The following is a 14240-nucleotide window of genomic DNA, read 5'->3' on the forward strand; positions in this document are numbered from 1 at the left end:
AGCAACTTGAAATGCTCCCAAAAATGGCTCCACAGCATGTAAACATATAATATAAGCTCTGGCGGACTTGGTTCTATGGTAGGTCTTAAAGGGTTAAGTGAATGAAACTCACACAAAGAATCTTGACTGATCAGCACTGATCTTAAGTATGTGGGAAGGTTGTTACGCAACTGCCCTCTTCCTGAAGACACCACCTGACCTTTGACCCCAGGATAGGATTTGATGAGCCCAGTGACGCTGTGGCATGTCACACTATGTGTCACATATCTCAGGTATCACATGTCCAACTGCTGCTGGGGGGAGCACGGTTACTCTGAGCATGTGCAGATCTCTGAAATATGTCTACAGGTTTCCTTCACTGGATCCTTTATGATGTGTTTAAATTCATCAGGCATGATGAAAATGTAGGTCTCACTGTCAATTATTCAATGCCACGAAGACAGGAAAGAGTGTAGAGGTCGTTGGTCCAGATCACTTACTTTACTAGGCTGTTTAGCACAGTCTTGGAACGTGAGAGGAAGTCTGGGGAATTGGCACTGATTTTCAAGGAAAAGGTTAATGTGCAGAGCTTTAATAACAGTAAAGGGTTACACTGAATGAGCCAAAGCATCGAGATACAGGAAAGAGTTGTTGAAACTAGGTTAAGGAGAGAGGTGATGATCAGTGAGCAGTATATCTTTATGCCGAAACTTCACTTCCTGTTTGCGGCTCGAGAAAAAGCATGTGACAGTACCAAGCGAGCAACAGTGGCACTGCGTGAGGAAGAGAATTATGTGAAGACGGTGTAAGTGAGCACAGCGGGACAGTGGTACGAGTGACAGATGGGTTCAAAGTCTCTACATTTATCACTTAAAGCATTTATGACAAAGCTAACGGTAGCGAGAACCTGATCTTGTGCATTTTCTCTTGTTCTGAAGTGAATCTTTTCAACTCTGAGATGGCCGAGTGGAGGGCATCTGATGAACTGACACGGAATGTGCTGAAGTAAATTTAACGTGCATTCTTTTTAACGACCAGCAGGGGGCTGTGATTTACTCTCTGCTCTGACACTGAGAACACACTGTTACCAGATCCTCAACGCCACCCGGAGGAGCCGAAACCCACCTCATCAGCACCTTTACACACACACACACTTGCAGAGTGCTGAGGCAAGTCCCAGTGAAGAATGTGCTTATGTGAGGAATCAGTTGTTAGCCATAAAAAATGACGAAGGCAGTTTGTGTTTTAAAACCTGATCCACATCTCCACGACACCTTCATACTCTTAATATTTTGATCAGAAAATCCTCCACAAAATGAATTCAGATATGCTCAGAGGCGATCACCAGCATTCATACATATCGATTACGAGCTAGGTTACACTTCCCCTCATGCTGGTTACACATGCTTCTTAAATAATCACACAGTTGTGTTTCTGTTTGTTGTGCTTGGTCTCTCAATCTTCATCTTTACTTTACTACTTTACTTTAACAAGCTTATGATGAAGGTCCTGAGGATGATTGCAATGCAAACAGGGTATCATACAGCTGATCATGCTGTTTTCCTTTCTGGAGGCTCCACGTCATCACTTTGGTTGAAACTCAGTCGTCCTCTTTACTTTCCTCTCTGTCCCCTCACGCTCCAGCTGAGCCCAACAAGAAGCTGGACCTCCCTGAGCTTGGTGCAGCAGATCTCTTCCTTTTAGAAAGGACTTCCTCCTCACTTTCACCATACTTTCTCATAGTGGATCATTTGATTGTTGGAGTTCTGTCTTTAGCATTGAAGAGGTTTTACCTTGTAAAATATACATTTCCTTTATCTTAATACATAATAAAGGTATTTCTTTCAGTTTTGGAGTTTGTTTTAGCCATTAAAATATAATACGATGAATATTCTGTCAGAATTTGCTGTCACTTCCCAGGAGAAGCACTTTCTTTTAACACCAGTGTAAACTGTCCAGCAGATGACAACACTTCTATCTTTCTAGTGCTGCAGTTCCTACACTAGAGGGAGCTGCTGGCTCATTATTATTTCTTCTTCTTCTTAGGGTCTTACGTGCATAAGAAGAAAAACTATCTCTTGAAAATGCTGAGGCCATTTTGCATGCCTTGACCGTCTTTCAGGTTGATTATTTCAGCCGTCTCTCCCACTGCCACAACCAAAATTTCCTTCTTTTGCTTCATTTTGTTCAGACTCTGCCACCAGGGTTTGAGAAGTGACCTTGTGACCTCTTTTAGCCTCCTGTGCTGGCTCACAGCATTTTTCAGAATTGAATTTAAGACTTAATATCAACTTTAAGGCTTTTATGAGCCAGCCTGTGTGATCTGTTCCTGAGGTGAGCCCCAAAACTATGAAATTACCTGCCTGAGCAAATCCAAAACACAGTCTCAGTGACCCCTTTAAAAACTCTTCAGGTAAACGCACTTCAATCCGTCAGCCAGATTCTTGATTTTTTTCCATCTAGTTACATTTCCATCGTTTCTGTATTTAAATACCTGCTTGTGTTTATGTGTTTATCTGTAGGACTTTTTGTAGTGGTTGCCCTGAGCTTATTTAAACATGAGACTGTGCTGGGGAAAAAATTACATCCAATAACCGGCAACTAGGCAGCATGGTGGTCAGCACTGTTGCTGCACAGCAGGTCCTGAGTTCAATTCCACCATCAGGCTGCCACTGTGTGGAGTTTGCATGTTCTCCCTGTGTTTGCGTGGGTTCCCTCCGGGTACACCGGCTTCCTCCCACCGTCCAAAGTGAGTAAAGACATGCAGCTTGTGGGGATAGGTTAATTAGTCCAGGGTGTACCCCGCCTCTCACCCTATGACAGCTGGGATAGGTGGAAGCGAATGGATGGAACCGGCAACTATTTTTAATAGTTAATTAATTTTAATTGTGTGGAGACAGCAAAATGTGGATTGTGAAGTTGTTTTAACAGAATTACCCTTCATTATTTTTATCTTGCCTCTGAAAAGTTTTTACCTACAGTAAGTTGAGTCATGACGGATGCTTTAGAGATACGATCAGTGTCGTTTCTTAATGGGTTAAAAGGGTAAGACGGCGCTGGCACGGCTGGCAGCCTTAACCCAATTTCCCTCGGGATGAATAAAGTATGATCAATCAACAATAATGGATTGCATTTCTAAAGCGCTTTTCAAGGCACCCAAAGCGCTTTACAATTCCACTATTCATTCACTCTCACATTCACACACTGGTGGAGGCAGCTACAGTTGTAGCCACAGCTGCCCTGGGGCAGACTGACAGAAGCGAGGCTGCCATATCGCGCCATCGGCCCCTCTGGCCAACACCAGTAGGCGGTAGGTGAAGTGTCTTACCAAGGACACAACGACCAGGACAGAGCGAGCTGGGGGATCGAACCTTGCGGTTACAGATGAGCTTCCCAACCACCTGAACCACAGTCGCCCTCAACACAGAGTGGATGTGATGCGGTCACAGCAGTGAAGGTTTAGCTCTTCTCTGACACTCTGATCTATTGATCACTCTGTGGTTATTCTTGTGACGCTGATCAATAATTAATGGGCGTCTGGAAACTGTGAAACCACCAAACTGCTGCCAACAGACCTGCACTTACAGTTCACTTTGATTTCTCCACCTGAGCACCTGACAATTCTGCTCCTGAGGGGTTTTTAGATGATCCGAGATGACGTCTCAATGTTTTCAGGAGCATAAAACTTTCGAAGTGGAGACACTCGCCCAGAAGGGAAGTAAAAACAAGTTGCAGGACTCTTAATGTGAAAGTCAGGATGGGACAGACGTGTGCAGCAGGATGAACTGCGACTTCAGACTGACTCAAATTTCAGATTGATACGAGGCAGACAAACTATTTAGAGAGCCAACATGATGTGATATTTTTTGCCTCCCCGAAAAGTTATTTTTACTTCATGTCACCTTTCACAGGCAGGGGCACAAAATGAGTCAGGAGTTTTATTCTTAAAATAGTTTACCAGTGTTTAATAGTGTGTGTGTAACATAGATAATATTTTAGTTTAAATATCCTTAAGCATTAAGGGTGTTTGATGTAGTCTGTTTTTAAAAAATAAGGTTCAGGCTGAAGAGTTTCCTGAGAAAGCCAAACTAAATGAGCTTCACTTGAAAATAACAAATCTTACATGGAAACCGTCTGGAGCTGGTGTCTGACTGTTGCCCTAAAATCAAACTAACATGTTTTTCATCAGGTCTTTAGCGCTCTTTATTCATTTACATTTCATTCATTCATTCATTACATTCATTTATTTCATTTACATTGTTCAGGGTGTAGTTGTCTGACTGATTTTTTAGGTCGACCTGTAAAGATGCTGTTACAGTAATCAAGCCTACTAAAGATGAATGCATGGACTAGTTTTTCCAGGTCCTGGTGAGACATCAGATCTTTTATCCTTGAAATATTCTTGAGGTGATAGTAAGCTGATTTTGTTATTGTCTTAATGTGTTTTTCTAAGTTTAGGTCTGCATCCATCACTACACCCAAATTTCTCGCCTGGTTAACGTCAGGAGCTAAAAACGCCGCTATTGTCAGCCATTTTGTCGGAAAACCTGTTCAGGTATATGTATATTAAGCACTTTATTATTTTGGTTTATTATTTAGCTTTTCCTTCCACATTTATGTGCTTTTTGTGCAGAGGAGTTTTTTTGTTTCCTGTTCTCATGCTGTCCTACCATTGAAGCACAGCATGAGTAGAGGTCTCTCTTTTTCCTCTTGTACTTTCCCACTGTAGTGTATATTTCAGTGTTTTTCTGTAACGCTACCGATCTCCGACTTGTATCCCCATGTAATGTCTGTGTTGTGTGTGTAAGGTCGGGGGGGGGGGGGGGGTCCCATTTCACTGCAGGGCAACCTGCATGTGGCGAATAAAGCTTTGATTGATTGATTGATTGTGACCCCCTGGGGATTATATGAGTGAATTTGCATCCCCTTTGGACTTATGAATGCCCCTGCAGCATTTCAGCACTGTATGGAAGAGTGCGTGGATGGGCTGCGCGACAACATCTGCATCCCCTATCTGGATGACACATTAGTTTACAGCAAAACATTCAAAGATCACTTGGAGGACGTGAGAAAAGTGCTCCAGAGATTGAGAGGCTTTGGTATAAAGCTTAAGCCAAGTAAGTGTGACATGTTTAAGTCTGAGGTGCGCTATTTGGGCAGAATAGTGTCTGCAGAGGGTAGTAAAGTGGATCCTGCAGACTTTGAAGCAGTCAAAGCACTCAAAGGTATAAAACCACAAAATGTTGGTCAGCTCAGAAAAATGTTAGGCCTTCTCTCCTACTACAGACAATACATAAAAGACTTCTCCAGAAAAGCAGGTTGTTTGTATGAACTGTTAAAAGCTGACAAAACCACAGAGAACTCAAACACCACAAAAGGGACAAGGGCAAGACCAAAGAGAGCCAGTCAAGTTGTGCCCTCCTCAAAACAAATCGTGTGGACTGACCAGCATCAAAGTGCACTTGAGGAACTAATAGACTGTTTGCTCCACCCACCAGTGCTGGGATTCCCAGATTTCACACAGCCGTCGATCGTACACACAGACGCCTCACACAAAGGGCTAGGCGCCGTGTTTTACCAGAGACAAGATGGTAAGCTGCGAGTTATTGCTTATGGCTCCCGTACTCTAACAGCAGCTGAAGAAAACTACCACTTCCATGCAGGCAAACTGGAATTTTAGCTTTAAAGTGGGCCATCACGGACAAATTCAGAGACTATTTGTACTATGCCCCAACTTTTACTGTCTATAGTGACAACAACCCACTAACGTACATTTTGTCAACAGCCGAACTGAATGCAACCACATCAAGATGGGTCTTGATGTGGTGGCACATGGACATTTGCTGGACTTCAGCAAATGTAAGTTGACACTTTTTCACTTATGACTTGAAGACTGTACCTACGGACTGTCATCAAGAAAAAGACATTAACTTTTCCCATCTGTGGATTATAACCATAGACAAAAGACTTTGTGAAGACTCACATATGGACTGGTTATAGACTTTGTCTTCAGTCACCAGTGATAGACTGTGGTGTTAAACCCATAGAATTGAGGACAATGGTTCACTCTACTGTTGATACCCTGACTACAAGAGAATATAGACTGAAAAGCAATTTGTTGGTATAATGTCGGGACGACATTTTTTGAGTGGGGGACAGGATTTTAATAGTTTTGCAATTTTCATTAGTTTATTTAGTTTTGACTTCAGATTTTCAATTTTATATCAGTTTTAATTAGTTTTTACCAATTGTTTGCTAGTTTAGTTTAGTTTTTATTTTTTTGAAAATCCTTAGTTTCAGTTTAGTTTTGATTAGTTTCAGTTATAGTTTTAGTTGTGTTTGCAATAATTAAGTGTAACAAAATCCCAGTTTCATCATATCAGTCATTCTGCTCATCCTTGGGTGTGTTGCTATTCCAGCTACCATACTGCACCCTGGACAGGTCGCCTGTCTGTCGCAGGGCTAACACGCAGAGACAGACAACTCACATTCCCACCTATGGGTTCTTTAAATAAATAAATAAAGGCAGATGAACAACCATTGATACCAGGCAACTATAAAATGTATATCTTGGCCCCAATGAGACTATTAACTCTCGCAGCACCGGGTGTTCGTAATTTTGGTTCAAGTGAATTGATAAACTTTTTGAAGGTAATTGACTCACACAGTTGTGTAGATATCCCCGTCCTGTTGTCTCGGGATGCATCACGCTGCCTTGCCTGGGGTTAGCTTCTGTTTCTGGGGATGAGGGTTGAGTGTGCTCCCTTACCTTCTCAAGCTAAGCTAGGTTAGCCTTCTTGTGTGAGCTTTTCAAGTGCACTTTAAGGTTTGTGGGATTTTTTTCCCTTTAGAAATGTCCCTCATAATTTGTCTGTTTCCACTACAAGACACTTGCTTTATCCAAAACACAGTCATATTCAAAGTAATCCCAAATTGGACTCTGGCTCCCGACTTTTCCTGACATGATTCTGCGCGTGGACGGAGCAGCAACACAGATGACTCGACTAACGTGCTGCCACCTGCTGGCATAATGAGACACAGCAAGAAAAAAATCTGGAAACTAAACTTCATTTTCACCCTTGACTATTGTATGACACGCACACATCAATGAAAACTAAACATATTTTTGCTATAAATTCAGTTAATTTTAGTTAGTTTTGTGAACACTCATTCTAGTTTTAGTTAGTTTTCCTTTTTTTGTTTTTATTTTTATTTCCGTTAACGAAAATGTTTTTTCACTTCTAGTTTTCGTTATTTCGTTAGTTTTCGTTAATGATAATAACCTTGGTGGGGGAGAGTGTGACAGGTTACTGTCACAATACTAATTCATATCAGTTGATATAAGGACAAAAATAACGTTATTATGGTAAGAAAATGGTTAAGAGGTTATTATTTTTCATGTTATATTAATGGATTTCATGTTATTTAAGAGAACTGCAATCTATACATCACTGATCGGCTAGTAAGCCTTTTCTGGGATCGATTAGTAGTGTCTCTATTCTCCACTAGGGGGCTTTCGCGCGTTCTCCTCCTCTAAACGACTGCATGAGAGACGCTAGTCATAATCACTCTCGTGATTCTTTCCCCCCTGTTTTCAGGGGTGTAACATTTGCACCTCTTTTTGCCTTTTCCAGTTGTGGAGATAATGTTGTTGATGGGTTGGGATGACGATGGTGAGCCGTAATTGGTCAGCAGCTTTACCTCTAAGTGGGTTTTTATCAGCTTACTGAAGGTTTAAAGTCTTGGTTGGATCTGGATCAGACAGTAGAGTGAAACCTTGGACTGTGTGTCTCTGTGTGTGTGTCTGGTTTAGCTTCATGACTTTAAAGAGTGTCAATAAAATGTAATTTATGTGAATGCTTGAGTGTGGGGGGTTTTTGTCAATCAGCTGATTATCTGAGTGTGTGTTGGGGCATTATGCCTTGTTAGCTGCTCTCTCTCTCTTTCTCTCTTTGAGCAGCCAAACTGAGCCTGTGCTTTTTTTTCTTCTTCTTTTTTTCTCTCTACAGCAGCTGTGATTGGCTGCTGGGGAGTCTGTCTCCAGAAATTGCTCTAATCCTCTCTGATAAAACAGAGCCTGCATCCAATCCCCTGCTCCAATCCCTCCCCACTCATCTCTCTCTCTCTCTGTGACGCTCTCTTCCACGAGGAAGAGGAGTTTTTAATCCAAGTGGATTACACCACAAATTGGGCGACAGGAAAGGCAAGTGGCCGCAGTGTCTACTGCAGACAACCAAGCTTTATGTTTTCTTTAATATCTGCAAGGTGGTGAAATGAGCCCACTCACTGTTCCTGGTTCCATAAGGAGTAACCTGGAGGAACTTGCTACAGAGGTCTTTCCTGTGGACAGTAGGATGGATTTTTAACTCTTTGTCCGGGTGTGCAATGATTTTGAGTCTCTCTGGATCTCTTAGAAGTTGCTCTGATGAAGATGAGAGGCTGAAGCAAACAGACAAGATGCTGGCAGCAGGACCAGTTTATTCAGACGTGATGGAAAGAGTTCAGGGTCAAAAGTCTGTAACTGTAAATGTCACCGTTTCCTATCTTTAGCCAACATGAGGAAACCGTTTCCAAACTCTTTATCATCTTCTTGAACATTCAGAGCTTCTCCCAGTTTGAGAATCTTCCTTTAAAGTCTCTTTAAAGGAGCTCCATGTCCGGACTTCAGGGATACAGGATGGACAGCATTAATGTTTTGGGAATGAGGACCCTCTTGAGGCTAATGGGAATTTTTTGCCTTTTGATCACAGCTGAGGCTCAGATGAAGATCCCACCTGAGACGTAAGTGCACAATGTTTACGTCTCATAATCTGCAGAGGGTTAAATATGTTTTTTTAAAGGCCTGCATTATTGTAAGACTGTAGATATCGTTAGAAACCCATGGATGGGAAAGTTGAATGTCATTCGCAGTTATGGTAACATGACATGTTAATATGAACACATATAGAATATAGTAAGCGTGTAGCTTGTAGAAAATAGTCCTGAATGGGCTTATTCCAGCTTCTGATAGTCAACTCCCAGAATGCACTGCGCTTTCATGGAGGTCCCGAGAGAATAACTGTGTTTCAGCAGGCTGTTTTCCCTCAGGACTCCCTGAAATCTGTGCTCCACTGTCTTTGATATTTGCAGGTGTGACAGTTAAACGTGATGTAACACTTATAAAAACTCAGATTTAGGAAACTCAAAAGCTTATTTTAACTCAGCTGTTCAACATGGGTCACACAAACTGGAGTACAGCATCCAGTTTGGCCAAAAAAACAGTTACTTTGCAATTAGGTTCTTAGCTGTGTAGGTTTTTTGTGTGGTTTATTTTGTTAAAATAAGAAATACATTGCATTGCACATTTTTGACTACATGTTCCTGCTCTCCTGTATGTGTGGGACCTGTGGGAGGCAACTGGAAAAATGAGCAAGGAGCAGAAATAACCTTCTTTGGAAAATGCCTGGTCTCACTCTTGGAGAGAGGTTGAGGAGCTCATAATAGAACTACTTTGAAAGAAGTGAGTGGAGAAGGTTCAGACATCTGACTAGGATGCTAATTGGGTGGGTCCTAGGTAGAGATGGACCGATCCAATATTACGTATCGGTATTGGTCCGATACTGACCCAAATTACTGGATCGGATATCGGAGAGAAATAAAAAATGTAATCCGATCCATTAAACATCAAAAAAGCACCGCACAAAACTTGCTACACAGCGTAACTCGGCTCATAACCTTAGAACATCGCAGCAGTGTGCATCACGTGATAGAGCGGCTGTGTGTATTTGTAGCCTCAAACCAGCATTTCATCTCCGAGGAAGTTTTCCCAGAGAGAAGTAAAGCAAGTGTGCAAGTTCATCTCTGAATGTCTGTAAAGCATTCCCACGTTAAGCTTAACAACCGATATATGGAGCGACTGCCTCTCTCTCTCTCTCTCTCCTGCTGCTACTTCAATGTGAAACTGATCAATGATCAGCTGATCGGCTTTTCTGTCGCGAGTCCGTCTCTCTTCTTAGTTTTTGGCCCACTTCTCACCAGAAAGAGGAAACCAGCGGCTGAACAACAGCAGCACGTTTAAGCTTGATCAGCTGTTGTTAGAATTTATTTAATATTATTTCTACACCAGGATCTTTTTCTACAGCTGACGTAACTGTGCAGGGGCGGATCTAGCAAAGTTTAGCCAGGGGGGCCGATAGGCCATGAACAGGGAAAAGGGGGCACAAAGACATACTTTTCTTTCTTATTCTCATTTAAAATGTCGAGCTTTTAATAAATAATTATCTGACTCTTACACCCAAAGTTTTAATCTGATGTAAAATATATAGAAGTCCATTACTGTATATAGTAACTGTTAAGTCTAATATACCCTAGTACTTTTTAGTAGTAGTACTTTTTCCTTTGGGAAGGTACCATCTGTGCAGTCTGCAATTCTGTTGAAGAAAGATGTTGAATCTATTTAATTATTCTTGAAAAATAATTTATTTCTGTACATTTTCCTCCCTGCATCAAATTAAAGTTGATTACATTGATTAAGCATCATGAGGAAGAGGGTGGTTCCCTATTTTCTTTTGCTGGGAGTTTGCAACCCTATTAGTTAGGTTGCTTAATATTTCTGCTAAGTACTCTTTAAAATACCAGAATAGGGAGGATGGAGCAGGTTTAACTTTATTAGATTGATCAGTTTTGCTGAACTATGAAATATTTTGGCCGCAGTGTATTTTTTACATACAGGTGTAACAGAATAGCTTTAGTGTTGTTATTTATTTAAACTTGAGTATAAACTTATACAAAATGCAGCAAGATATTAAAAAAACGTTTTATTGATTAAAAAAAACACTATATCGGATTCATATCGGTATCGGCAGATATCCAAATTTATGATATCGGTATCGGACATAAAAAAGTGGTATCGTGCCATCTCTAGTCCTAGGTGAGAAGTTTCAGACATATCCAGGGCAGAACCAGGCCTTTCAGCTGATGTTTCAGCAGCTTGAAAAGGTTTGGGAATTTCTGCATTGATTGTTGCCCCTGCAACCCAGGCAAGCAGGACAATATGGATGAATCGAGGGTTTCCAGTACATTTCTATAGTTTTCATCATACGAATAATCTCCACTATGGTAGACTTCTATCCCCTGATTTTTTTCTGATTTTGACTTTCTGGTTTAAATGATTGTTAATATGTGCAGAGGAGGTCAGGAGAGAACTGCAAGACTGAGTCTACATGTGTAAAACATGCTGGAGGCTTTGTTTGGTTTGGGCCGCGTTTCAGTCAGTGGTGTCTGAGATCTTTCCAGAATTTATGGAGTTAAGAACACAGATTTTGATCGACCAACACAATCTGGAAAGTGTCTGATTGACAGTGGCTTCATTTTTTATTGTGACAATTATTCCAAACACTGCCAGCGCAATAAAAACACCGGGATAGAAAAACACACTGGAATACTTTAAGCCATGGATTGGCCTCCGCAGGGTCTGGACCTCAAGAGAGCCTGAAAAAAGGCAGCCAACATCCAAAGAGCTTTGAACACCCTTCAGAGAACAATTCCTGAAGACTACTTAAGGAAATACATAAGAAAGCTGCCTAAGAGAGTTCAGGCTGTTGAAGAATAAAGCTGGTCGTACCAAATATTGATTTTCAAGCTCATTAAAATTGTAGCAACTTTGCTTTTCTCTCATGTACTGTTTGTGACATGCAAAGCTCTTGCAGTGTGTTTATCTACCCAACATGTTTGTGGTTTTGCGTTGTCTGTTTGAAGCTCATTATCATGAACTGTGAGGCAGTTCCCTCCGCATCACCATCTGTGGGCCAGCATGGCTCGCTGGCCACGGTCACCTTTCCAAGCCTGACCCACATTCTTCACCAAACCGCCATAGGCCTGGACAAACAGGGCCACGTCACCTGGCTACAAATGCACCTAAACCCCTGCAAATCCACCTCAGCTGCTGTGACATGCAGAGCTAAAGAGGCAGGACTTTGTACCAGTGACACTCAGTGAGCGGTAACCGAGGTAACGCGATACTGTCAGACTTTCTGGCAGGCCGTCACAGATGGCAGCACCAACGAAATGAAATAAGAAGCTGCAGAGTTCACTCTGCACCTTCACTGGCAGTTCTGATGTAGAAGATCAGGCGTGTATTTCACACACAATATTAATATTTCTAGGATTTACTTTACATGAACCTTGCAAAATAAATTAAGTATCGATCTATTGAATGTTTTGTTTTTCATCCAGCCTGCTGCTGCTTGGTTGCGTGCTCATGCACCCATGCATGGATCAAAGTAGGAAGATGCTGTGCTGATGTAGTGACCAGTTCTGCCTCATTACTGGTCACATTACCACTTGACCAAAAGTGCTTCACTCGATTAAACTGACTGGTTTTTTGCCCCTTTTGTAAAGTTTGTGTTTCGTCGTTTGTTGATGTTGGTGATTAATGGTGTCTGTTGGCTGATATGAGCTAGTGTTGCTAACTGTGATTCTATAAGATGGCAGATGAGGTTCACAGAGGCAGGAGCGAGGAGAAAAGTCTTGAACCCAACCTGCACACAGTCTACAGGCTGCTAGAAGCAGCCAAGAAACTAGAGGAAAGTCTTATTTTTTGGTTGTGTTATAAACACTTAATATAAAGCAATAAAACAAATATTTAATGCAAGTGCTGCATAGTAGGGCTGGGTGATATATCGAGTTTTTAAAAAATATCGATATATTTTCATACGAGATATAAGATGTGACAATATCCTTTATATCGATATAGTCTATGTTACGTTATAATTATACTTGTGGAGCCACAAGTTTGCCTCTTTCGTCCGCTTTTGTCTCTGCGCAACATTACTCGGCCTCGCCTCTCCTTCACTGAACACAACTCCCCCTCCTCCCCCATAGCTTCACCTGCAAGCAGCGACAAGATGGACACGGCAAATCTCCGTTAGCGAGTTGTGGGGCTGGACGGCGTCAACGTGTTAGCGAGCTAACTGCGCTAACGAGCTAACCACGCTAACGAGCTAACCATGCTAACGACAGCCCACAGGGGCTGCACGGCCTAAAATCCCTTCATTTTCTCAAAAGTTGACAGCGCGCCTTACGTATGAATTCTGGTTGTGCTTACTGACCGCGAACCGATTTTAGGTGGTACACGGCGCTCAGCAATCTGTCAAAAAATGTTTTAGTACGACTTTGCTAAGCTACGGAGCTGCAGCGCTTGATGGATTGTCGGAGCATTACGGCTACCGTAGTCTGGAGCCTCGCGGAGTGATACGTACTGTGCTTCAACGTAATATTACCGTATTGTGTGTGTATAAGGGCCATAAATGGCACCTGTTAAGAGACAGTGTTACAAAGAGGATTTCAAACTCCAGGCTGTCAGTCACGCAGTAGAAGTTGGGAACAGAGCAGCTGTGAAATCTGTCTTTGTTACTATGCTCAGCGTCTTTTAGTTTACATTTTGACTGCACAATTATGAGCTCTTTGTTATGCACAAAAACAACATTGTTTTCTTTTATTTATGGAGCATTATTATTTAATAAATGCTGATAATTTCTTTTTGAGTAATTTCTTCATGTAAATCTATGCTGTATGTAAATAAAAATGCCTGTGTGACATCTGGGACACAGTGTGACTAAGAACTCTCTTTTTGTTCTTAACTTATGGCTTTAAAAAAATATCGAGATATGAATTTTGGGTCATATCGCCCAGCCCTACTGCATAGTGCACAGTTAACTGTAGCTTGTCTCCAGGCTTAATCATAAAGCTGTCTTATCGGCTGTATTAGACAGTACATTAACCCGATTTTTTGCCATACATCACCACAATGAGTTAGATAAGCAGTTAAAAAAAACCTTTGACATCGCTCCAGGTCGCTGTCTGGACTGCTGACCTTTGACCTGGTTGTGAAATGAAATGATGGCTGTGTGTTTTCTGTCAGTCAGTCTGCTGGGCAGATCACCCTCGGCACAGGGGATTAGCTGAATAGACTTCAGAGGTGATCTTGATGGAGGATTTATTTTGGGAGCATTTTTAGATTGAATTGGAGACGGATGGGAGAGCGTTGCTTTCATACATGCTGCGGCATTTTAGGACTGTTAAACCTAACAGTGAATATAAAGTGATCAGCTGGTACTGTTAGAAATGTGAGAAAATAAATTGCTCTATAGGGCTCTGCCCCCTCAGACTTATACTGGAAGCTGTTTTCACAGGTGGACTGCAGCCCAGAACATTTCTACACGTTACCCAACATCGACGCAGGCGAGAGCAAGTAACTGTCCAGTAACTGCACAGTATGGCGT

The 14240-nt window shown here is 41.8% G+C and overlaps 1 protein-coding gene across 5 annotated transcripts in view; it reads left to right on the forward strand.

Moving 5' to 3' along the window:
* The first annotated feature begins 7778 nt into the window (after positions 1-7778).
* Positions 7779-14240, forward strand: part of LOC146513492 (voltage-dependent calcium channel subunit alpha-2/delta-4-like) — a 108880-nt gene continuing 102418 nt past the window's right edge. For 4 of the 5 annotated variants that reach the window (XR_014875403.1, XM_085168742.1, XM_085168744.1 and 1 more), the window contains exon 1: positions 7779-8760. Coding sequence is in view for 3 of the 5 variants with exons in the window: in XM_085168742.1 (XP_085024868.1) it covers positions 8633-8760 (128 nt within the window). In the remaining 2 variants the exon portion in view is untranslated. The other variant, XM_085168745.1, reaches the window with a different exon arrangement.

This window comes from Neolamprologus multifasciatus, chromosome 7 (genome assembly GCF_963576455.1).
Source record: "Neolamprologus multifasciatus chromosome 7, fNeoMul1.2, whole genome shotgun sequence".
NCBI lineage: Eukaryota > Metazoa > Chordata > Actinopteri > Cichliformes > Cichlidae > Neolamprologus > Neolamprologus multifasciatus.